The 23,961-nt window shown below is 41.9% G+C and overlaps 1 protein-coding gene across 9 annotated transcripts; it reads right to left on the bottom strand.

Annotated features, from left to right (window-relative positions):
• LOC148034001 (uncharacterized) lies at nucleotides 1–23,861 on the bottom strand. Of its 9 annotated transcripts, XM_087682010.1 has the most exons (5): nucleotides 21,695–23,861; nucleotides 21,486–21,615; nucleotides 3,545–3,681; nucleotides 669–2,894; nucleotides 1–592 (listed from the first exon to the last, which is right to left on the bottom strand). In XM_087682010.1, the coding sequence occupies exons 4-5, from the start codon at nucleotides 1,635–1,637 to the stop codon at nucleotides 233–235; spliced, it is 1,329 nt and encodes a 442-aa protein (XP_087538136.1). In that variant the 5' UTR covers nucleotides 1,638–2,894; nucleotides 3,545–3,681; nucleotides 21,486–21,615; nucleotides 21,695–23,861; the 3' UTR covers nucleotides 1–232. The 9 variants fall into 9 exon arrangements, 3 of the variants coding, with proteins under 3 accessions (XP_087538136.1, XP_087538135.1, XP_087538137.1); XM_087682009.1 differs by lacking the exon at nucleotides 3,545–3,681 and having other exon boundaries at nucleotides 21,695–23,860; XR_015691396.1 differs by lacking the exon at nucleotides 3,545–3,681 and having other exon boundaries at nucleotides 10–592; nucleotides 21,695–23,852.
• Nucleotides 23,862–23,961: the final 100 nt, after the last annotated feature.

Here is a 23,961-nt window from a genome sequence, read left to right as displayed (position 1 = left end):
CTGAATGTTCCAATGTTTGGAATTTTCATATCTTTGTCTTAGGATTTCAAAATCGACTTTTCATAATTAAAAAACAAAGTTCGAAATCGACTTTGAAAAACATAGTGACAAACCTTTGAAATTTTAAAGAAAATTTATAAGACATCTCATGTTAGAGATATGAGTATTGATGTGTCATATCCTTGGGACTTGTGCTCTCTTGTGGACTCTAAATGCATCAAAATTATTATCGTTATCTAGGTCTCCATTTTTTGCCATCTCTATCTTGGGTTGCCAACCATTCTACGTGCCGTTGTCTAGCTGTGTTGTTTTCATATCTTGCTTTTGTCACTTCATATATTGCCCTACTTATAGATTCTGCTTGAGATGTTTTGAACTTCTTTTCTTTTTTCTTGTATCGTATCTCTAGTCTCCTATACCACCATTGGAATAATTGCCTCATAGAATTGGAATCATTGATGCCACCTCCATGATCAGCTGCCTTTTGAAAAGCACAGCGAGCTTGCCAGTGAGATCTTTCCATGCCTTGAGTTGACCATATTGCCAAACTTCCTTGATCTGCAAAGTATGGACCATGTGCTTCAAGTATATGCTGCACAAGAAAAGAGATTAGAAACACAAAGTAATTCGAAATGATGATTTTTTTTTGCAATGGTGATAATACTGACCATGTAGTGTGTTATGCTATTTGTAGTCCATGCCTCCACCATGGACTTATGAAATTTAGCAGCTGTCTCTTTAAATGCATTGGCATCACCATCCATAAACATCAACTTCTGTAAGAGAGCTGCTAATCTATCTAGGTGTATCCACACTTCTACCTTCGCAATCCTCCTTCGTCCCCCATTGCTCCAATATGAAACAGCAAGGTGCAACTTTTTCCATGCTTCGTACTTCTCTAGTTGTTTTACTAGTATATTGCCTTCCTCATCTCGAGGTGGAGATAAAAACTTCCTAGCCTTGGGTCCGCCAAAGCATGGTTTACAAGGAACATTTTCACTCTTCCCCGATTTTTTCTCGTTATTTTTTATTTCTACTTGGCCTTCGTGCAATCCAACTTCAGAGAGGACTTGTTCTACCTTCTTGCATGTAGCATTAGATTCTGACACGGGCTGCATCTTGTATGCAAAGCATATATATTCATATACTAGCTTCTCAATTATTCTAACCAAACAATGCAATGTGCAAAAGTGAACCCTTGTTAGTGGTATTTCCAAAATAGGGCGCCAGTTTGGATCCACTGGCATTAGCATTCCATTTCTCATGACTTTCTGATCATGTGTCGGAGCACCCTGTTGTCCTGCCTTGGCAAGCCATTCTTTCTTTCCATCTTTCCCTTTCTTCCTAGTTTTCATGCAGTATATGCACGAAAATTTTGCATTTGCTGCATTTGATAAACCAAACATACACTTCAATGTTTTTAAATCACCTACAAGATGCCATTCAACTTGATAGTCCCCAAACCCCTCAACGTGTAAAACTGCTCCATTATTTTGCTGTTGAATAACACTGGGTATATTAGTGAGGTTTAAAAAAAACTTTAAGTACTTCATGGTCCTCCTTTGGTACTTCAAATGCTGCAAGCCACCATATTTCATTCTCCGATTGTACACTGAAGGATAAAGGATGTTTTTCATCGATGTTGGGATCCAATACTTGATTCATAAGTGTTATACTCACACGCTCAAGTTTTTGCCCCTTGATAATCTCACTCTCATCAAGTTTGAGGACAAACTTAAGCTTGCCTCTACATTCTTCTATAGACATATTGTAGAACTTGACCATAGCAATCTGAACCCTACATATATCCAATACAAAGTTGTTGGATGCATTCAATACAAAGGCAACTTCTTTGGAACCATACTTCAATATGTGTGTGTGTTCCAGATGCGTAGGCTCACCAATTAGTTCTAAAACTTTCTCATTTAATTGTTTTTGAGCCTTCTTCACGTGAAATGGTTTTGGTAGAGGCATTACTCGCTTAGTATTGAAGACTTGCTTAAAACCTGTATCCAATTGTTGATAGAGCATACTATATGACTCAGAACTCATTCCCACCTTGTCACATAATCCCTGAGCATCTGTAGCAGTAAACAAGTTGCTCACATCCCTAAGACGTTCACTAGCAACACCATCCACAATGTCCCTGAATTTACGATTTTCCAATGCATTTTTGACCATATCCTTGCTAAGGACTTTGGCAATAGTATCATTCTCTGCATGAGGAAACACATTTCTCATTGTAGTAGATTGAGCATGTATTGTCCACTTCCTTTGGCTAATTGGCCAATTGGTTTAACGGATGGAATGCGCCGACGTGCCTCTTTGGTTTTTAAAGTGGGCCCAATCTCCAAAGTTTTTGTGAGCTTCCTCTCTATGTTTCGATTCTCCTTCTCCAAGTCATTGACTTTAGACTGTAACTCCATATTCTGCACGTGTGTAGCATGCATAGCATCTTCAATGGCAGACATTGCTTGTTGTAGAATCTAGTTCTCTCTATCCTTCTCAGGCAATAATCTATCCTTTTCCATCAAAGACTGCATATTCCCTTGTAATCTTGTCTGCATATTTGTCAAGGTTTGATGAGCCCCTGCTAATCCTTGTGTGACAAGTCTGCATGTGTATCCATACAATCCTTCATTGCCTTCACAAGCAAACTTTACAAATGATGTAAGCCCTTCAAATTGTGGTGGCCTTCGAGTGAGTGGATCGGATTGATAAATGCACCCATCAACCCAAAGGTCCACATTTTTTTTCCCTGCATTTCTTTCTTGTTGCATCCTACATCTTATTGCATCATCTCTTTCCACAATTCTTTTGAACATTGGTGCATATTCATCCTCCAATTGAAAGTGAATATCTCTCTTTCTCTTGGTACATCCTGCACCTGCATTCTGCAAAAAAAAAAAGTATGCAAATGTTAACTTGGATTAACATTCAAATCGCAGAACTACACCCCTTTGATTCACTATATCTGTGTTTTTCTTAAAACCCAGTTGGTTCTTGTCTCTTTCTCTTGCTTTCAGTCTTGATAGACCCTAATCAACTCCTAATCAGCCTGTAATCTTGGCTTTTAATCTACCTCTAATTAGCATCAAATCTTATTTTCTGTTATATCCAAAATATTCTCTCTCTCTCTCTCTCTCTCTCTCTCTCTCTCTCTCTCTCTCTCTCTCTCTCTCTCTCTCTCTCTCTCTCTCTCTCTCAACAAAAATTCATCAAGGAAACCCTAAACACATTCATACCGAAGCTTGGCTAGTGAAAAACAATAACATCATCTTATCTTCTGCCCTAATTTACTATATGTCACTCTATCACTTATTTTCTTTGTTCATCTCACACAGTCCTCTCTGTCCCCCCCCATTCTCCCCTCCTCTCTCTCTCTCTCTCTCCCCCCCTCTCTCTCTCTCTCTATGAATTGATGCTTAAGGACTGAACAACAACTGTGAAGAATAATAACATCACAAAGATTAAAAAAATAAAGATACCTCCATTATCACTAGATTGCTTGTAGTATAGACTGTTGAAGACGGAGATTTCTTACTGCATATTTCTGAAGAGGAAGATGGCTTGTAGCAGGGTAGAGTGTGTTGTAGATAGAGATTATTTGATTTCAACAAATGGTATCAAAACTACTCCTCAATGCTGCTTCAGAACAACTCGTACGCAAGAAACCATATTCTGGAGGGAAAGAAAAGAATGCACAAAATTTGGGACAAAACAAGAGCTTTTTGAGGGAATGAAAAAATGCCCAGAAATAGGTATATACTTGTCCAAAAAAGATGAAAATTTACAAGGAAACTCTCGAGTCAAAAAGGTGTCTCTGGGTTAAAAAATAATCTTAAAATATGATGTGTACGTCATTTTATATCATTTTTTAACTTCCGCCCTTTTAAGAAGCGAGAATGAGAATGATTCTAATATATTTTAATGTTGAAAAGTCATGAGGGCATTAAAGAGTCATGTATCAATGATTGGCAGCGTTTTTAGAAAAAATAGAATTGTATTTTTTTAGTTATGAGGATTTTGAGAAAAAGTGACCTTATCCTGTAGAATAGGTGAAATCTATTGAAAACACAAAAACGAGATTTGCTTGATTGTAGAAGATCTCTTTTTATAATATTATTTTGGAATCTCTTTTTAGAGAGAGAGAGGTGAGAGAAACCCCTTAAGGGGCAAAAAAGAGAGTCCATATTTCTCCTAATGATCCAACTGAAAGACGAGCCATCTTCTATGACCAACCAAAGCAAGAACAGCATGGATAGTCGCCATACGAGGGGCAAAAGTATCATGGAAATCAACACCTGGGCACTGAGCAAAACCTTTAGCAACAAGGCGAGCCTTGTGCTTGTTCAAAAGTACATACGAGGGGCAAAAGAATCATGGAAATCAACACCTAGGCAGCACTGAGCAAAACCTTTAGCAACAAGGCGAGCCTTGTGCTTTTTCAAAGAGCCATCACTACGGTACTTGGTCTTGAAGACCCATTGGACACCAATCACCTTTTTATGAGAGGGATGAGGCACAAGGAACCTAGTGCCATTCCGCTCAATAGTCTCCAACTCGGCTTCCATCGCATAGACTATAAAGCCTCCCTCACTGAGGTCGGCTCTCTATCCTGCATAACACGGGACATCAAACAGTAGTTAGATCAAACACGCTCCATAGTATGTGTGTGATGCCTCCGTAACCTCCGCGGTGCATCCTGCGGTTGCCACTCCTCAGGGACCCCCTTAATCCCTGAATCTTGGAGTGTGTCACAGGCCCAACGAGGAGGAGGTTGGATCTCACCTTGGCTCTCTCCATCTACTGAAGTTTTTGGAAGGTCCATCGACAACGGAGGATCAATCAGTGAATCTGGTGGTTGGGAAGTAGGCTTCTCATCCGAAGAAGAAGAGTCCTCAAGAGGCATAGGCTCAAGAGGAATAGTCGCTGGGGCCCAACTATCACCGGGATCTCCAAGAACAGGGTGGTCCTCACCCCCCTCAAGGGTTGGAACCTCCACAAACAGAACGTCACGGCTCGTGTAAACATTCCACTTAACACGATCATATAGTCGGTAGCCTTGAGATTGCAAGTTATAGCCTGCAAACACCTGTCTTCTAGAAGCCGCCTCAAATTTGTCACGTTGTGTCTTCGAGATGTGAAGATAAGCATCACACCCAAAACCCCCAAAATAAGAAACATCGGACTTTGATCCAAAGTACTCCTCATAAGGAGTCATACCAACAAGAGGGGAAGTAGGGGAATGATTAAGGATGCAAACTACAGTAGCCATAGCCTCAGTCAATAGACATTGAGGTGTTTGACGATGCTCCATCATGGTACGGGCCATCTCGCGATCACACTGCGATTCTTCCGCTCCAAGATACCATTCTCTTCAGGGGTATTTGTATTGATGAAATCGTGGTGAATGAATACCCCAATGTGCACAAAACCGAGCAAACTCATTAGAAACAAATTCTCCGCCCTTATCCGATCATAAGGTCTTCAACTTTCGCCTTGATTGGTTCTCCTCAAAGAGCAACCAATCCTTAAAGTTGGAGAAAGCCTTCGACTTCAGCTTCAAGAAATAGGCCCATGTCATCCTGTTGTAATCATCTACAATGAGCATGAAATACAAGCTCCCTCGAAGGAATTCCATCCTCAGTGGTCTACAAAAATTGGTAGAAACAAGCTCTAAGGGTGTTGAAGATCGCCTCGAAACCTTGTTGGGAACAACATCAAGATTGGTAGAAACAAGCTCCAAGGGTGTTGAAGATCACCTCGAAGCCTTGTTGAAGATCACCTAACAAGGGATATGTGGCTAGGCCATTGAGTATGGCTAGTCCATGTTTAGAACCATTCTCAATTATATATCTCCCATACTTTGTGCATTTTGCCACATCCTGTGAGGCATGCTCCATTGTGCTCTTGTAACATCTTCCATGAGGTATCAAGAAAAGATACATGGTGGTAGGATGTTGTGGGATTAAAATCCCGCAACAAGATGACATCACCCTCTTTAGAAAACTTTGATGGGCATAATGAGATGTCATGGTAGGAAAGCAACATATGGCAATTTATAAGGTACTTTCCTTACCTCACATCCTCACCCACATATATATGGTGTGCTCATCTCGACGGACTATCTAGATCAATGGATACAACTCCTCTCTAAACAAGAGTGCCATGCATGGTATCTATCTCCATCCTATGTGTTGACTGTAGTTTGTCATAAAATTTCATGAAAGTGAGGTCATCAAACGAGTAAAGCTTAAAAGAGTTGGTGTAACTTTGATGAATACAACTTTAAAATTTGACAAGAACAACGCAAGAAACTATTCAATTAGAGCACCATGTGTGCTAGCTCGCTACATTTGAGGTTCCTAAGGAAACATTTAATGTGCTATATATGTTATTATACACACAAGTATTCCAAACTTCATCCATAGTTAAGAACATGATGACATGCTTATAGTTTCAGGGTATGGTCAATACTTGGTGGAATGGTATCTTACAGCATACTTATAAACTTTAAAATGCATGTGTGGAATCTCCAATGGTGCAAATGCAAAGCATTCATGCCTATATTGCTTGATGAAGTGAATTCAATGGGATTCCTTCAATCCCCTTCGCAATCCAAGAGCCCCTTATTGTTAATAATGACCAACAAGTCTTCAAATTGATTCGCCCCTTGATTTGCTCGTGCAATTGGCCTTCACCGACTCCTTGGAAAATTAAATTTGTCCCAAATTCGAATGTTGGCTGATTTCTCACTTGAATTTTGTTGAGAATTGATTCTCGGACTTGAAAATTCAAGTCTTGAGACTTCAATCTCCTGGCACCTTCCCGAGGTTGTTGTCAAACCCTAATTTTGGCTATAAATCAGAGTTTATAGTAGCAGGGAAAAATACAATTTCTCAGTCTCCAAGGATTAGAATGCTAAGATCTTCAAAGCAAGGTTGGGAAATGGCTAGAGAATAAGAGAAAATGATGAATAGAGAGAAAATTAAAACTCCCTTCTTGAGAAACTAAAAAAAAGCAGCTGTTGCCTTGTCCAGACAACCATGAAAGCTGTCTCCATTGATAGAACACATCGAATATGATGTTTTTTTTGTTAAAACAACCCTCAAATTGTTGTCGCCTACTGCTGTAGTCTCTTCGGGGCATGTCAATAGCTCTGGAGGGTCTCTTGGTGGCTGGAAATGGATGTCAATTGTTGTAGTAGCTATGGCAACCTTCTCTCTGTCTCTCTCAACTTGCACATCCTCTCTCTTTTCCCCCAACCTCAAAAATATACTTTCCACTTGCATGGGCAAGTTTTGCCAAGTGGCAGCCTTTTAATCCCATTTTCCAACATTATCTACATTATTAAATTAATTCTCAGCTTTAAAATTATGTATATATAGTTAACCTTCTCCTAAGCTGTATCCATGCTCTCCACATAGCAATTAGCGTAAAAGACCTTAAACTTTATGTGCAAAATAGGGGGTACTTTCTTACTACCTTCTACCACCTCAAAAGGAGCCTTACTAGTGGAACTATGCATGATATTGTTGTATGTAAACTCAACCAATGGCAAATATTGTTCCTAGTGCACTTTGTGATCTAGTATATAGTACTTCAAAAGATGCAAAATTTGTGGACTTAGCCTCCTCGGACTTACCATCAGTTTGTGGATGGAATGATGAAGAGAATTTCAATGTGGTGCCCATGTTCTCAAACAGCCCCTTCCAAAATAAACTGGTTATCTATGGGTCTCAATCACTAATGATTGACTTTGGTATGCCATGGTACTTACACACATGCTACATAAAAAGATGTGCCATATGATCAACCTTTATTTTCTTCCTCATCACTGAAATAAAATTGGCTTGCTTATTGAACCTACAAATCATAGTCCATATCCTATCCTTCCCTATAGAGGTGCAAGGAAGCTCAAAGATAAGATCTATAATAATGCTTTGCCAAGGCCTATATGGAATAGACAAGGGTTGCGAAAAACCCGATGTCTTTTGCTTATGAATCTACTCCTCTTTCTAGCCTAATTTTTATATTTGCCTTGATTTTCAATTTTATTTTCAGATCTGCTCTTTTTCTCAGCTATTACCTCTTTGACATTTGACTTGACATCACTATCTTGGAATCCTACATCCTTTCCATGCAACAACGTATCAGATATAGTAGCAATTTCTATAAGCTGTGACATGTTGGAAATAGTAGACTTAATACAAAAATCCCAAATTCCCTTTGGCAGACAATATACATACTTCTCCACTTGTTCATGAAGGGGAATTGATTGATCAAAAGTAAGGATACCAAAGCATCCCACAACTTCTTATTGTATTGATCCAAGTTCTTGCAATATTTTGCATCTAACTGGTCCCATGTTGTCATCATGTCCACTTCAAATGTGCTTGTCAACCAGTTTGAAGCAAACGTTTGCTTGAACTTAACCCAAGTGGTAGGTTCTCATCCTTGAATAAAAAGTAGACCACCATTGTAATGCATTTCCCTTAAAAAATGTGGCTGCCATACGAATTTTGGATGCCTTTGTGAAGTTGCCTCCCGGATAGGTTGCATAAAATTGGTGTATGAAAGTGAGAGCTTTCAGCTTATCTTGTGCACCATTGAAAGGTCCAAACTCCACACTTTTGCCACGCTCATTATAGCTGGACCTATGGGTGTCAAGTTGTTTAAAATAGGCTACTGCAAAAGGGGCGCACTCATCATATTTCCATGATAACCAACACTATCAGATGCATTTACATGACCATCAGTAAATCCTTGTGCTCCAACAGTCCTAGGGGGTGTAGATACATTTCCATACGGCTCACTTTATGCCCTAGGCATCATGCCTATGCTGCCATACATGTGATTGTGCATTCCACTTGACATACCCAAATGCATTGGGTTTTGAGAACTATGCATTGACTGTTGCATACCACAGGGACTCACGCCATACACTCCCATATGTGGTCCTTGACCAACCATTGCATGAAAAAGAGTGCCACTACCAAAGTATCCTTGCTGTTGCATGTTTGCACTTGCATGAATACCTTGTTGTTCATATTCCCATGGTTAGGCACTACCAAGTTGGCCATGCATTTGCACTTGTTGTCCCGTGGGTACTAATTGTTTGTGCTCATGAGCAACTTTGGGCTCTTTCAATGGAGGCTTGGGCATTTCCTTCGGTTGTTCTACTTGTCCCAAAGCTCTAGAAGGTGTATTCTTCTCTTTGCCTTTGCTATCTTTGCTTGGCGCATTCAAGAATCAAGTAAATTGAGGATCCTGTGCAAATTCAACAAAGAGATTTGCTGTTGTCCCCATTCGATCTTTCAAACTATCATCAAATTCTTCACCCTCTTACTGGTCATCAACATCTTGAGGCATGGAAGTCTCTACATTTGGTTGATTTCCCACATTTTCAACTTGATATCCATACTGACAACCTTGTCCAAGATCGTGCATTGCATTTCCCCCTTCACCACGTGAATGACCACATTGAGATGCGTCATGACCACTTGATCACGTATGATCGTGAGAAGACATACTTGCTATAATCAGCAGCAACTAAGCACAATTTCAGCAATAATGCAAAGCTTTTGACTTGCAATCAAGTGCCTTGGGCCCACCAATTCAAATAATTTGATTGTATTCCGGCAATGGAACCATGAAACTAGCCTCCATTTGAGGAGGGATGGTAATAACATAATTACAACTTAATTACAGCAAGCAATAATTAATGAAATGCTGAAACACAAACATTTACCAATCAATCTTGGACATTGGACACCCTATTGGCCCCAAAACTGACGCCCCTTTTGGTATTTCTTTATCTTTAATTGCAATTGAATTAGAATACAATGGGATTCCTTCAATCCCCTTCATAATCCAAGAAGCCCTTGCTATCAATAATGACCAGCAAGTTTTCAAATTGATTTGCCCCTTGATTTGCTCAAGCGATCGGTCTTCATTGATTCCTTAGGAAATGGAATTTGCCCCAAATTCTAATGTTGGTTGGTCCCTCACTTGAATCTTGTTGAGAATTAATTCTCAGCCTGAAAATTCAAGTCTCGAGGCTTCAATCTCCTAGTACCTTCCAAGGTGGTTGTCAAATCCTAATTCCAGCTATAAGTTAGGATTACAACAGAGAAATTACAACAGAGAAAATACAATTTCTCAGCCTCCAAGGATTAGAATGCTTAGATCTTCAGAGCAAGGCTGGGAAATGGCTAGAGAATGAGAGCGAATGGTGAATAGAAGAAAATTCAGACTTCCATTGCAAGAAAATGGAAGAAATCAGCTCTGCTTCCCTCTCTAGACAGCCATGAAAGTTGTCTCCATTGATGGAACTCTCCGAATATGATGTTTGTTTGGCTGAAATTGTTGTCATCTATTGCTATATTCTCTTTAGGGCATATCACCAGCTCACAGAGGGTCTCTTGTTGGCTGAAAATGGCTTGTCAACTATTGTAGCAATTATTGAAACCTTCTCTCTCTCTCTCTCTCTCTCTCTCTCTCTCTCTCTCTCTCTCTCTCTCTCTCTCTCTCTCTCTCTCTCTCTCTCTCTCTCTCTCTCTCTCTCTCTCACAGCTTATAGAAGTCTAGAATGACTCTCTTTCTCTTTTTTCTAGCCTAGAAAACATATTTCTCACTTGCATGGGTAAGTTTTCCGAAGTGTAGCCTTCTTATCCCATTTTCCAACATTATCTAAAATATTAAATTAAATTTTAGCTTTAAATTTTTGAAAATTAATTCAATAATTATTTTAGTTCTTCGTGAGTCCCCTGATTGGCATTAAGTATTAAATGCCAAATCCTTAGTATCACCAGCTGACACTTATGGCTTATAAATATCTTTGGTCAATTTCTAATACCAGATACCACCTAGTATCTGTGCAACATTACTTAAGACAACTTTTAGAGATCTTTTTCATTAGCAACTTGTCATCATTTAGGTAGCGGGTATTCTTTCTAGGGCTGATTTGCTTTCTTGGCATAGTACGGTTTTCTCAATCCCCTCATTAGACATACAGTTCATTTGTAACTAATGTCATATTGGCCACTTGTATGTTTTGTTTCTAGTAAGTAATACAATTACGGGCCAAGAGAGAGAGAGAGAGAGAGAGAGAGAGAGAGAGAGAGAGAGAGAGAGAGAGAGAGAGAGAGAGAGAGAGAGAGAGAGAGAGAGAGAGATGAAATGATATGATATGATATATTAATGTCTACAGAAGGCCAAAATGACCTATGAGACCATGAGTTACAATCATATGTATGATGGTATAACTGTCTGGGAAAAATATGTAGCACAAAACAAAATAAGAAAAGAAACTAACTATGGCTATGTGTAAAACATGGAGTTGTATCTAGTAACAATGCACTCGAGATGGTACAAACTCATGTGGGTATGGAGAGCCTAGCTCTAGCCCGAGCAATAATCCCTTGTATTTGCCTATGAAGGTGTCATCAGTGTTTGTGTTGAGGGCCAAGGCCTAGGATGTCTAGACCGGCTAGGTTGAACAGGCTGATCAATCAGTACTCCTTGTTTTTGTGTGGACCGTGGCAGTGAGAGAGTCTCGTGTGGACTAGGGTTGTAACTGTACGGAGGTCTCTCGAGTCTCCTTTGCAAAGAAGGCTGTGAGTTGCCTCTATAAAGGGCCTCGGTGTCGTGGAGCGGTGGTACTCTTGAGGTGCATGTCACGAAGCTGTCATATCTCAAGGAGAAAGAGACCAAGGCATTACTGATCGGTAAAACCCATGACTTTGGATAGTGTTCAGTTCCTTCTCTAAAGAGAGAGAGTGAAAACTACCATAAATCTCATAATACGTTGGCCAACGGCCGGCAGATATGATGCTTCTTTGTCTCTAGCTCTAATTGACATATTTGGCATATGCGCTCCTCTAGTGGGATGGATCTATATCTGCTAGTCTTAATCTCTAGCTGATGTGAGGAGGTGCGCAACTGGCCAATAGTACATTTGATCCCATGGGAAAGGTGGGTGTCCACATATATCGGGCAAACAATAAATCCAACTAGGTAAGATGCATCTTGATGATCCTGTGAATCTTTAGCCTACTCAAATCAAGAGATGGTGCATCGAGGGACTACTAGGGGGTAACATGTTCATGCTAAAGCCATGTAGCTCAAACGAGGCTGACATCTGTGCATGTCAACATGAAGTATCACCCTCTTTGGCAAATTGCCTAGAGGACTCAAGAGCCAACTATGCATATCTTTGTCTAGATAAGTTCCATAGGCTATGTATGTATGCAACCAATCGGATGAGGGCCTCTACCACAATCAGTGTTGCTACTAGCTGAGCTCAGATGATCTCATGCGGAACTGAGGCCTTACACTTGATCATCTTAGATATCATGGATACTAGGGGTTTCTCCATCAACCTCTGTCATAAGTGCGCCTTGATGTGCTATGGTGATCAAGAGTGGGCCCCCATATATGTACTCCAAAGTAGTGTGGATGTGACTAGTGTATCAAAGAGCCATAGCTTGGTGCGGGGCTCTCCAAACCACCTAGTGCTATGTATCCACGAGTCAATCTAGTGTCTGTTGTTTCTCGCATAGAAAAGGTGGGCCTTGAGAATAAGACTGCCAGGTATGTAAAAGAGTCCACATACTCTAGCTCCTCAGGTTCATATGTGAATTTAGGTGCTAATCTCCTAACCCATTGTGGTGTAGTATTAAATACCATCACCTTGGTTTTACCAAGGTTTATTGAAAGCCCATTGTCCAAATTGTAGGAGTGTAATGCATCCAAGTGTCTCTATAGACCCTCTGGGGAGTCAGCTATCAATACAATGTCATCTGTATACAATAGGAGAAATACCTAGGTGCCAGCTCGTGGAGCTCCTCTAGCTCCTTGTGAAATATAATCAGCAATCCCATCAATGTACATGTCAAATAATGTCGGAGAGAGGGGGCATCTATGCTTTACCCCAACGGTGGAGTAAATAGGTGTCGAAAGGTCCTCAAGTGTCCATGCTCTACCCACAACCCTCTCATATAGTGCCAAAATATCCCAAGTGAGCTCTTTTGGTACTCCCATGCCTTGCAATCTGTGTATCAGCTTGACTCTCGGTATTGTGTCAAAGGCTTTGCGGAAGTCCAAAAAGTAGTAGTAGGTCCGTAGGCCTTGGGTCCTTCCCTTCTCAATGATTATTGTGGGTGTGAGGATGTGATCCAATGTGGAGAAGCCTTTCTTAAAGCCAGCTTGTCCCTGTGCTCTAAGACCCCACATCTTTGCCTACCTACTTAACTCGTGCTCAAGGATGGAAGCATATAACTTAGCCAATGTATGCCCAACCATGTTAGTCTGATAGTTCTTGGGACCTGGGTAAAGTAGGGCCCCCTAACTTGAGGATGTGCACAATAGTGTTTGTGCTTCAGGTCTATGATTTTTTTTTCACACATGGCTCTGTTAAACATGTAAGCTAGGAATCCTACCACCAAATCTCTAGCATGGATTAGGTGCTCGGCTACTAATCCATCATGATCTTGTGCCTTTCCTTTGCTAAGTTTGTCAATGGCCTCTCAAACCCTACTTTCTGTAAAGAAGGTGGTGGTCTTTGGACAAGGCTCAAGTGGGTCAGGAAGAGATGGTTGACCCTCCACAGTATAAAGACTAGCTGCATACTCCTCCCATGTAGCAATGGATGTAATAGGTGTCATTGGGCAATGCTCTCAAAAAAGCCTCCAAGCCTCTCTAGAATCTTGGCTCAAGAATATATGATATAGGTCTCACTCTAGGTGGGCTAAGAATGTTCTCTTCTTCCGCCATGTGAGGCATCTAAAGAGTATCTATGCTTGTTTGTGGGTGGTGGACCCGAGTGCTATCTCTCTTTGTAGCTATGCTCTAGTCTCATGGCACTCACATTCCAATTGTTCTGAGGTGTCACCCTGGTGGAGACTCTCTGTGTGGGTCATGAGTGTGGGAAGGCTACATCTGCAACGATGTGTAGGGCCTCTCTGAACTGTTGAGTTAGCTCTTGTGATGGAATGTCGAGGTCTGCATCATGTAATAATCTAAGGATCTCTGCCTCATAAATATCCTCTCTCTCTATAGAAGAGTTATCTCGATTGTGAGTGAGCTGCATGATGGGCCTGTGTATTAGGGATTTGGAGGTCGATGGTTAATGATAGATAGGCATGATCCACTGCAACTCCGAGAACGTGTGGTGATATTGAGAGGTCCTAGATGTGAGATATCAGCATTGGTGGAACAAATATATAGTCTATTGTACTGGCACTGTGTCAATGAGGATAGCATGTGAGGTGTTGGATAGCGGGTATCTAGCCAGGCCATTGAGAATGGCCAACCTGTGTGCTGTGCCCATCTCCACAAGGTATCTCCCATATTGGGTGACTTCCCCCATATTCTGAGATGTCCTCTCCAGCTGTACCTTTGACACATCCTACATCTCCTTAGATGCATCTAAGAAAGACACCTGATGGGAGGTTGTCCTGGCATTATAGTCTTCTAACAAGATAACATCTCCCTCCTTCGAGAACTCCCAAATATCTTCATCGAAAGCTACATATGGTGATTGCCCCTTTGGTAGCATGTATCGGGACGTCATAGGTGGGAAATAGCATATGGCAACATAGAAAGTGCATTCCTTACCACACACTCTCACCCACATGTATCTGGCGTGCTCATCTTTGCGAACTACGTGGATCATCTGCTGTGGCTCATCCCTGAATAACACTGCCACTCCTCCTGACCCGTGATTACTGTGGTCTATGTGTGTTTCCTTCCTTCAAGCTGACTCCTATCTATATCGTGTCACCCATGGAAGTGTAGTATGTGGTCCCTAATGTGTCTTTGAGTAGAACACTATATCTCTCCCTTTGAATGTCTTCTCAAAAGCTCCCACATCCAGCCAGAGGGCTCCATTACAATTCCAAACTGCCACTGCAAGGCTGGTTCCACACACACACACACACACACACAGGTCATTGGATTAACTCTTCCAAGTGGAGGTAAACTTTTGGGGCAGTCTCTAGCCGATGATTCATTTATGTTTCTTAAGGCTAAGGAGTCCAATATGGATAGGGCAATGACTATTTGGAGCTTCTTACTTCGGGCTTGTATAGTAATGCACAGAAATCCACTAACACTATATTAGGGAATATGGAAATTTCCCATAAGTTTGGGACACGTGGTCCAATCTTTGGATTTGTCATAACTTGAACAATATAACTCTAAATCCAGCGCTCTATAGCTCAATAGATTCCATTTTTCAAGAACTTTCCAATGATAGGTCACATCATATGGTTTTGAGAAACTTATGGGCATGTTATCTGGGTGCTACCTTTTTAGTATTCAAAAAATGGGAATTGGGAGATTCCCAAACTCACTAATATTGTGTTCACTCTGATTAGTTGTACAGAGAGTGATCTGCATGCTTTGGGTTGGCAAAGAGGGGTTGTTCCTCTAGGAGAGAGATCACTTAACAACGGATTGGGGTGGATGCGGTTCCTTGTGCTTTGCTTGATTGGATGTCTTCATGTATTGACAATAAGTTTATGTATTGGAAATCCTAGGTTTGGCCTCTACATGTGCGACTAAAAGTTTCACAATCAATCATGATCAATACGATCTCTTATTTCTTGCCTTTACTTCTTTGGAGGCAAAAGTCATTGCAAGAATTGGTGCAGCCCGTTCCCTTTATGCTATGGTAAAGAAAAGAAAAATCATCCAGGTCAAATGTGCTTATCATGGTAACATGTTACTATGGTGAAACATTTGGGAGGTGTTGCCTTGTTGGATATCAAGATGCATATGACAGACTTGCCATTTGTCCTCTTGCAATCTTTATTTATATAGCGTCATTCTTGGACAGACATTGCTTGATCTTTTATTTAGGAGATGGGCATCTCGCATGGGCGCATTACTATCAATTCAACACAACAATTCAAATCTTCACCAGCTTTTCTTCTTTCCCACATGATTGCCTAATGGGAAGAGATTCTTTGCTTTACTGCTTGGCACCTCCCTGATTCTAGAAAGGAAAAAGCGAGTTGCGCATGCGAAGGAGAAGTCCGCCACCCCATAAATTTGCACACAACCAAAAACAAATAAATAAACTCACCACTCTAGTCTCTCACTCATTGGTAGCGTGTACAGCGATTGCTGCTTACGTCAGGAAACGAAGACATGGAAGGGAGTCCAGCGCGAGAGACGGCTTCGTCGCAGTCGTCGTCGTCTTCTTCTTCTTGTGGTGGTGGTGGTGGTGCTGCTGCTGCTGGCTTTGATGCGGTGGTGATCGGGTATGGCTATGGCGGGTCTGTGGCTGCGTGCCGGCTGTCGGAGGCGGGGCTGAAGGTGTGCTTGCTGGAGAAAGGATTAAGGCAATGGGAAGCTGGCGAATTCCCCAGGAACTTCTGGAACACGTTCTGGACGACGCGTTGGAACACGCCCTACGGCAACGCAGGCCCCAGCGACGCACTCTATCAGGCAATGATCATATATGGACAATCAAGACGGGGTGGAGGTCATAACTGGATAGCGGCACAGATATAGTTTCTATCCACGGATTTCTTGGCGTTATAAGGGCAGCCGTTGAAGCAGCTCCCACAAGCAGTGCAAGGGCTCATATTATTGATGGACATCTGAGGTGCTGCAGGAGAGTTCTGATCGGCTGGGTGGCGGGACGGCGGACTGTTGTCGAAGCAGACGCTAAGCGAGAGCTTGTCCAAGGTACAGTCCTCGATCTCATCGGAGACCGCATCCACAACCCTGGAGTTGGGGAAGGGGAGGGGGGGAGACTCAGGCTGGAGCATGGTGCGCGCTCGGGACTCGGAGGCGTGCGCCCAGTCCGCGTGGTTCCATTCTGCGGGCCATCGCGGATCGTTTCGAGCCCTGCGTGGGGTTGGTAGCACCACGCCGCCATTGATGAGGGAGCCCCCGCCCAGCCCGGTGCCGGTGATGGCAAGGACTCCACCAGAGAAGTGCAACTGAGACAATATGTATGCAGCAGACAGCAGCGGTACAGAATTAGCTAGGTATCACCTCTTGTTAAATCACAAGAAGTTTTAGAAAAATTCTCACCATGATTCCCACATCACAAGAAACTCTAAACCACTTACTATATAGGAAAAAAAAGAGAATTTGCTAGTTAGATTTCCACATAACTAGAAAGAGTCTAATATAGGAAAAATCAAACTTTACTAGATTGCCAATCTAGAAACATAGTTTCCAATATAGAAACATTTTTCTAGTTAACTTACCATATAGAAAGCTTTTTTTGGTAAACTTACTATATAGGAAGTTTATTATCATAACTATCTATATAGTAACTTTATAAAAAAAAGTTACTATATAGTAACTTCAGAAATAGACATTATCTATATAGTAACTTCATCAAAAAAGTTACCATATAAGAAATTATAACATATCACATCTATGTAGTAACTTTATCATATAAACTTAGCATATAGGAGGCATATAATGACAAAATCAAATCTCATAGAATGTCATTTTAATTTTTTTAAATAAATAATAATAATAAAATACTTGATTTAAAAAGTAATTTTAATAAAGTAAAAGTGAATAATAGAATTTTTGCCAATTAAGTAGCAAACTATAATGTGAAATCCAAATTGTCCCTAATCTACTACATTAACATTATCTAAGGCTTAAACTTCCGATGATTGTATCTTTTATTATAACTTGTTTTTGCACCATGAGCCACTGTACACTAAGTGTAACTTGAAGATTATATTTCTCCAATGCTTACCAGCCAAGCAAAAGAAGCCACTGACCCATCATTGTTGCCAAACCTCCAAGAGCATATAAGAGTCGTCCACATCATATTTATAAGCATTAACATGCTGTCCAGATGTACTTGCATACCGCTTATATTCATTTGCATGTTTTTGCTGTTCATATTCATAAGATGCATGTAGATCATAGTGTGTACCATCAGCACATACATGTTGTCCATAAGCATAAGCATTTAATTCAAGTGTACCATCAGCATATACATGTTGGCCATAAGCAGAAGCATTTGATTCAGGTCTTGCTGTTTTTTCCATAACCGCCTTCATAAGAGCAATACACTAATCAGTCAAAACTCCAAGTTTGTGAATTCTAGCCTGTGTTTGAAGCCAACCTTGTTCACTAGAGCTGGAGCTATTGATCTCAACTGCCATTGCAGTCAAGTTGAAGAGATATGTTGTTCCTTGAAAAATATAAGTCCAAATAAGGTGTATGATAGCTTGACTCGAAGGTTAGGATTTCTAGTATCAAGTAGAAATCCTGGTTTGAATTTAGGAGTAGCAATACCCCTCTCTGTTTAAGAATTTCCAGAACTGTCCACAGTGAACTGCTAGTGAACTGCCGGTACTAAATAGGCTCTAGCTCGAGAAATATGTGTCCAAATGAGACGTTTGATGGCTCCGCTTAAAGCTTATGATGTCTAGTATCAATTCTATTTGTTCCTTTGTCGTTAGAATGATGCTACTAATTTCTGTAGCAACTTTCCCAAATCTGTCCCTGTTAGGACTGCACCCTATTTTGGCCCTATTCCAAGTGTTTTGAGTACTTCTTATCCAACTTGAGTCAATACCCAATACCTATACACTCAAATGAGTAGGAGAGAGCATTCTATGAATATTGCATTGCAAGATTTCATCCCCAAAGCATCATACCCTTGAGAATGCTCCATCGGTCTTCCATAGGCAATAGGTTGATGACGAGAAGTCAAGTGGCACAAGATTCTTCAAATAGATCATTGCTGAGCCTTCAAGAAATAGTTCAATCTCTTCAATGTTGGGGAAGAACCTTCAAATTTTGTCAGTCACTGATGCTAAGAACATTCAGGAAGTGTTGAAGAGAAAAAGACCCATGAAATTCTTCAAAATTTTTGAACAATTTTAGTGCTGTCCAAAACTGTCAATCCTAGAGTTTGAAACCTCATAGCCATGCCCTAACTAAGCTTCAAGCTCAATAAGTAGAGATCTCAAGGAGTGGAATAGATGAAAACCCCATGATTTTGAAGAAGAAATCTAAGATTTACTTGCTGCTGTAATCAACTGTCAAGGAATAGGCCTAACAAAGACGGTGATGGAAGATGCTTAAGGAAGGTGCTTTTGAGCAAAAGTCCTCAAGTGAATCTGCTGAAGTTTATCCTGGTAGTCATATTTCTATAGAAAGCATAGTTCCAGATATAATTGATGATGCTAATGCAATGTATGAATTTGGATCCCTAGTGACCCAGGAGACAATCAGATCTTCTCTGAAGCATGGGAAACTGCCATTGGTTGCATGTTGTATTGCAGCAGCAAAAGGTTTCAAGATTCGAGTTATTGTACACTTGGATCATGAGAATAATGAACAGGATGCCATGGCTGCATTGGAAATGGGTTTTGACTCCATTATGAGGAAACTTGCTTGCTAAATCATCGAGAAAACCCAGAGAGCTTGGCAAGGCCAGATGCAAGTGGGCTGAAACAGAGCAAGATGATGCCAGCAATACAGTTCCACCTTATACTTCCGGCAAAGAAGGCGTCAAGAATGCCGTGTGACAAGACATTTGGAGGTGGTGATGATGCGTTTAATACCTTCTTCAGTGAGACTGGAGCAGGGAAGCATGCTCCTAGAGCAGTGTTTGTAGATCTGGAGCCCACTGTTATCGATGAAGTTCGCACTGGCACCTACAGGCAGCTCTGCTTGATCGGATCCGCAAACTAGCAGACAATTGCAACTGGTCTTCAAAGCTTCTTGGTCTTTAATGCTTCTGCAAACTGTTGTCTCAATGGTTGCATTATTGATGGATGGCAATCGAGTTATTGATGCGATGGGAAGCCTTGCATCTCCCAGATAACCTGCCAGCAAGCAAGGTGTCTCACAGGCTTGAAGGATTCAGTCTCTGGCCTCATGCGCACCCTACAGGATGGAGACCTTCATGATGGAGTTACTCAGGCCTACCAGGTTGGGGATAGCATCTGCCACTTGCCTCCTAACCTCATGGAGCTTGAGGACCTGTGCCCCATTTTATTCCTCCAGTCATGGAACTTTCTGTTGACAGAAGAAGAGAGGGAAAGCCTGTCTGCATATATCCCAGACATGGACGAGTCGACCTTCAAGGAGACTTTGACACAGCTTTTTGCAGGGAGTAATTTCAACTTCAGTAGTCCTATGACAGACTTATTGTAGCCCAACTGAAGGGTGGGCTCTATAACCCGGAGATTGCAAAGTACAGAGAAGGTCTGAGGCTGCATCAGCAAGCAGTTCTGCTGTCATCAGCAAGCAGTTCTAATGTTGCCAAAATTGATCATCTTCTGAAACGATTGTCTCTAGGTAGTGGAGGCCGTATGAATCGTAGAAGCCATTCACAAATATCAGCGAAAGGTTCCAGTCAGGTTGTGAACAAAGCTTGTGGTAAAGATACTGGGAAGATTCAGAATAGCACAATTGTAGGAAAAAACAACTGAATCTCAGAAAAGTGGCCATAAAGAGATGGACAGGTATCCTCCTCGGGTCTTCCTTTGTGCCTACATGATAATTGGGCATCCAGAGGCTGTTTTCAGCACCCAAGGAGAACGGGAAGTTGCATTGTCAAAAGCTGCAAGGAAGCTTGTTCCAAAATTTGAGGCTCTAGTATCCACTATTTTAGATGGCCCACCATCTACATCAACTACAAGACCATCATCATCGAACTCTGCTGGGGAGAGAAAGGCAAATTGGGATGCAGGAAGCTCTTCAGTACGGCCCTTGCTGTGCAGCTTGCAGAGTTTGATGCTGCCTGAGGAAGCTCTTCAGTACGGCCCTTTGCTGTTCAGCTTGCAGAGTTTGATGCTGCCTGGTGCTCATACCTCTATCAGTTTGTGGCTTGGAAGGTGCAAGATGCCCAGATTTTGGAAGAAGATCTTATGCGGGTCGCTTGTCAATTGGAGCTTTCCATGTTACAGAAGTGCACCAAGATTTTTGATGACACTGATAATGCTAGAGCCAATGCAAGTCATGACAGTCAGGCCATTCAAAAACAGGTGTTGGAAGATCAGCAACTTTTAAGAGAACGAGTGCTGCATCTCACTGGGTCTGCAAGTGTAGCAAGAATGGAAGAAGCATTATCAGCAGCTCGAACCCTGTTTTCAGAAGCACGTGAGAGAGGAAGTCCTCCCTCCCCATTTGCATCTCCACAGAAGTCCAAGTCCTGTGCCCCTACTCATTTAGGTTTACTGTCAAGGACTGGTTACCAGATCTTCCACTCAATAGAGAACTTAACAACTTCTAATAAGCATAGGCCTGAACAATACTGGAATAGAGGTCTTGACCTTTGAAAAGTTCTCAATATCCAAACAAATAAACTATGATTGGCATATACAACAACTGGAAGAACCAAAATATTTGATGTAAAAATAGTGATTGAAGAGAAACCTGACTAATGTATTATCAAAACTGAAGCACTTTACGCCTAACAGCTTTAAGTTTCTTCTCAATGTAAGGACTCACTAATGCTATCTCAAAATAAAACTTACCAAGCTTATGCGATGTTGCAAATTGACAAGCAACAGCATCAGGATATGAGATCCCATTTACATTATGTGCGGCAAGGTAGGACTCAGGAGCATGTGTTTGTATCTGTCAAGTCATGGACTCCAAATGGTGCTGGTCAAGGAAAAGTTGATGTCAGTATTTCAAAAACATCACCTTTTCCTTAGTCAGAACTACAGCACTTCCACATCACCTTAGTCAGAAGATTAGAAAGCCTCCAAAAAAATATGCAACTCTCTCCATTGAACTCTTTGAAAACCATAAATTAGCATCACCAAGTGAAAAAGTTATAGTAAAGAAGCCAAGGTCAGCATATATACGACTCTAAAGGCCACCTTAAACTTATCAATAGTAGCCACTTGCAATCAGGCATGAAAGCTATCCATGTTATTACTTCAGCGTGACCTTGCCCCAGGGATAAAATGCTTCCATCTGATATGTCATACATGTGCATGCTCTTATCAGAATGTGATCAGACTACTTATGACCCACTAGGATCAATGCGAACCTACCACAGAAAGGGGCAAAAGACATCAGAAACTATGATGACAAATATTGTACACAAACCCAATGTCTTAAAGATCAAAAGTAGCAAATCTGCAGACAGAAAAAGTGAGATATAAAGAGATGTGGCTTTGCCAATTATCTTCAAGTGGTCAACCTTAAGAAGAACAAGGTTCAATCCTTATTATATTGAGCTTTCTTATTTGAAGAGAGCAAAAATCATTGTAAAAACAACATCAATTTGATCTTATGCACCATTTGTAAAACATCAAACCATTTGAAGAGCTAATCATCTGCTCTGTATGCTCGCAGAGGTCCTGATTTCGCTGTCATCGCTCCTTCCAAGCTTCCCTTCTTCCAAAACAGGATTACCAAAGCTAGGGGTTTCATCAAAGTTCTCCAAGGCAGCACTTAAAGAGTCCATAAATGCCACAGAAAGTGTTGCAGCTGAAGCTACTTGTTGAGGCTTTGCTTCCTTCAAGCTGTCAGGTACAACCTCAGCCAGAACCATCCATATCATACAGCTTACTGCAAACCCCATACACAATGGAAGGAATTTTTTAAATGCTTCCACACACATGAAAGCAAGAATTGCCACCAAAGGTTGAGGTAAGGAGGTGAAAATACTCCAAAGCATGGCACTTTGAGCAAAGGTGAAAATACTCCAAAGCATTGCACTTTGAGCAGAAATGCCACGAGATGCCAGAACCATGCTCACAGCCAATTCTTCTAGAATATTGTGCACTGCAATTTCAAGTGTAACCATAATCCCCTGCCGAAGCCCTCTAGGGCCAGCAAACAAGACTCCCACTCCTGAACCCTCACCAAAAGAGTGCAGTGTCATGATGCCAATAACCAACATCATCTTCTTTGCATCACCTCCTTTGAGATCCAACATGCTGACCTCACCATATCTTTCCAAAAAACTTCTGACAGCAAAGAATGAAGAATCCTCTGGCAATGATGCCCATAACAACCTAGGTGCCTCCATCGTACCTTTGTCCTTCTTGGACAAGGTCGAAGCTAGCTGCTAGCATTACACCTGCAGCAATACCATTGCATATCCCGGCCCATTGTGCCTACAAGTCCATAAAGAAAAATGGCAACGCACCTAAACCTCTTGCCCCTACCATGACGAGGGTGAGGAGGGCAACAGTGGATACGGCCACTCTTCTAGGCCCTTTGGACGCCGTCTTGGTGATACCACCATCGTGCACCGGGGAATTGTCGATCCTCTCTTTCTGCACCTTCGCTATGACTCATGCTGCATCGCCATAACTGCTTTTGATACCTGGTCTGTTGCTTGCTGCGAGTTGCTACAAATCCACCTGTGCAGAACCGATGCCGTGAGTGCTAGGGCTCTCCTGACAGCTTACGACAGAAATGAAGCAAAGGAGGAAGGCCATCCAGGAGGAAGGCGATCCACGGCCATGCTACGAGACGATCCATGAGGAGTCCTGCAGTGCTGTTCCAGATGAGAGTGGCATGCCGTGAAGGATCAAGGAACGGCAAATGCAAGCTGATGGGGCCGACGGTACGATCGACGATGGCGGGCTATGGCTTGTGACTATTGCAGCCACACACACGCACACACGGATGAAAGCACCGGTGCCGCGCCCCAGGGTGGAGGGGGGGTTCGTCGAGGTGGGCATCGTCCTCCTCCTCGTGGCCGTGACGATGCTGGGAGGTGTCGTCGTCTGCGGCTACGGCAACAGGACAGGGGAGGCGAAACACGGCAGGCAGGGGCAGGGGTCAGGGGCCCTTGACCTCCTTGGGGCACATGACCATGGGAACGGTCCCGGCTTCTTTCTCTCTCTCTCTCTCTCTCTCTCTCTCAAAATTAGGCGCATTATCCCTATGACAATGTGAATCACTGGATCTCTCTCTCTCTCTCAAGCTACCAAGGTCAACACCTCAAGCTACACAATCTGCTAGGGGTTCAACCCTTCTCTACCC

Source organism: Lygodium microphyllum, chromosome 7 (genome assembly GCF_053477565.2).
Source record: "Lygodium microphyllum isolate KBCC chromosome 7, Lygodium_microphyllum_v1.1.10, whole genome shotgun sequence".
Lineage (NCBI taxonomy): Eukaryota > Viridiplantae > Streptophyta > Polypodiopsida > Schizaeales > Lygodiaceae > Lygodium > Lygodium microphyllum.
The sequence above is the reverse complement of the archived record's forward strand: the minus strand, read 5'-3'. Positions and strand labels throughout refer to the sequence as shown.

Bases quoted from the DNA above. Each gene is read 5' to 3' on its own strand.
- LOC148034001 (XM_087682010.1), bottom strand. From the start codon at position 1,637: ATGAAAAACATCCTTTATCCTTCAGTGTACAATCGGAGAATGAAATAT. The intron at 593-668 runs GTCAGTATTATC...TTTCTTGTGCAG, and splicing joins ATAGCATAACACACTACATG to CATATACTTGAAGCACATGG.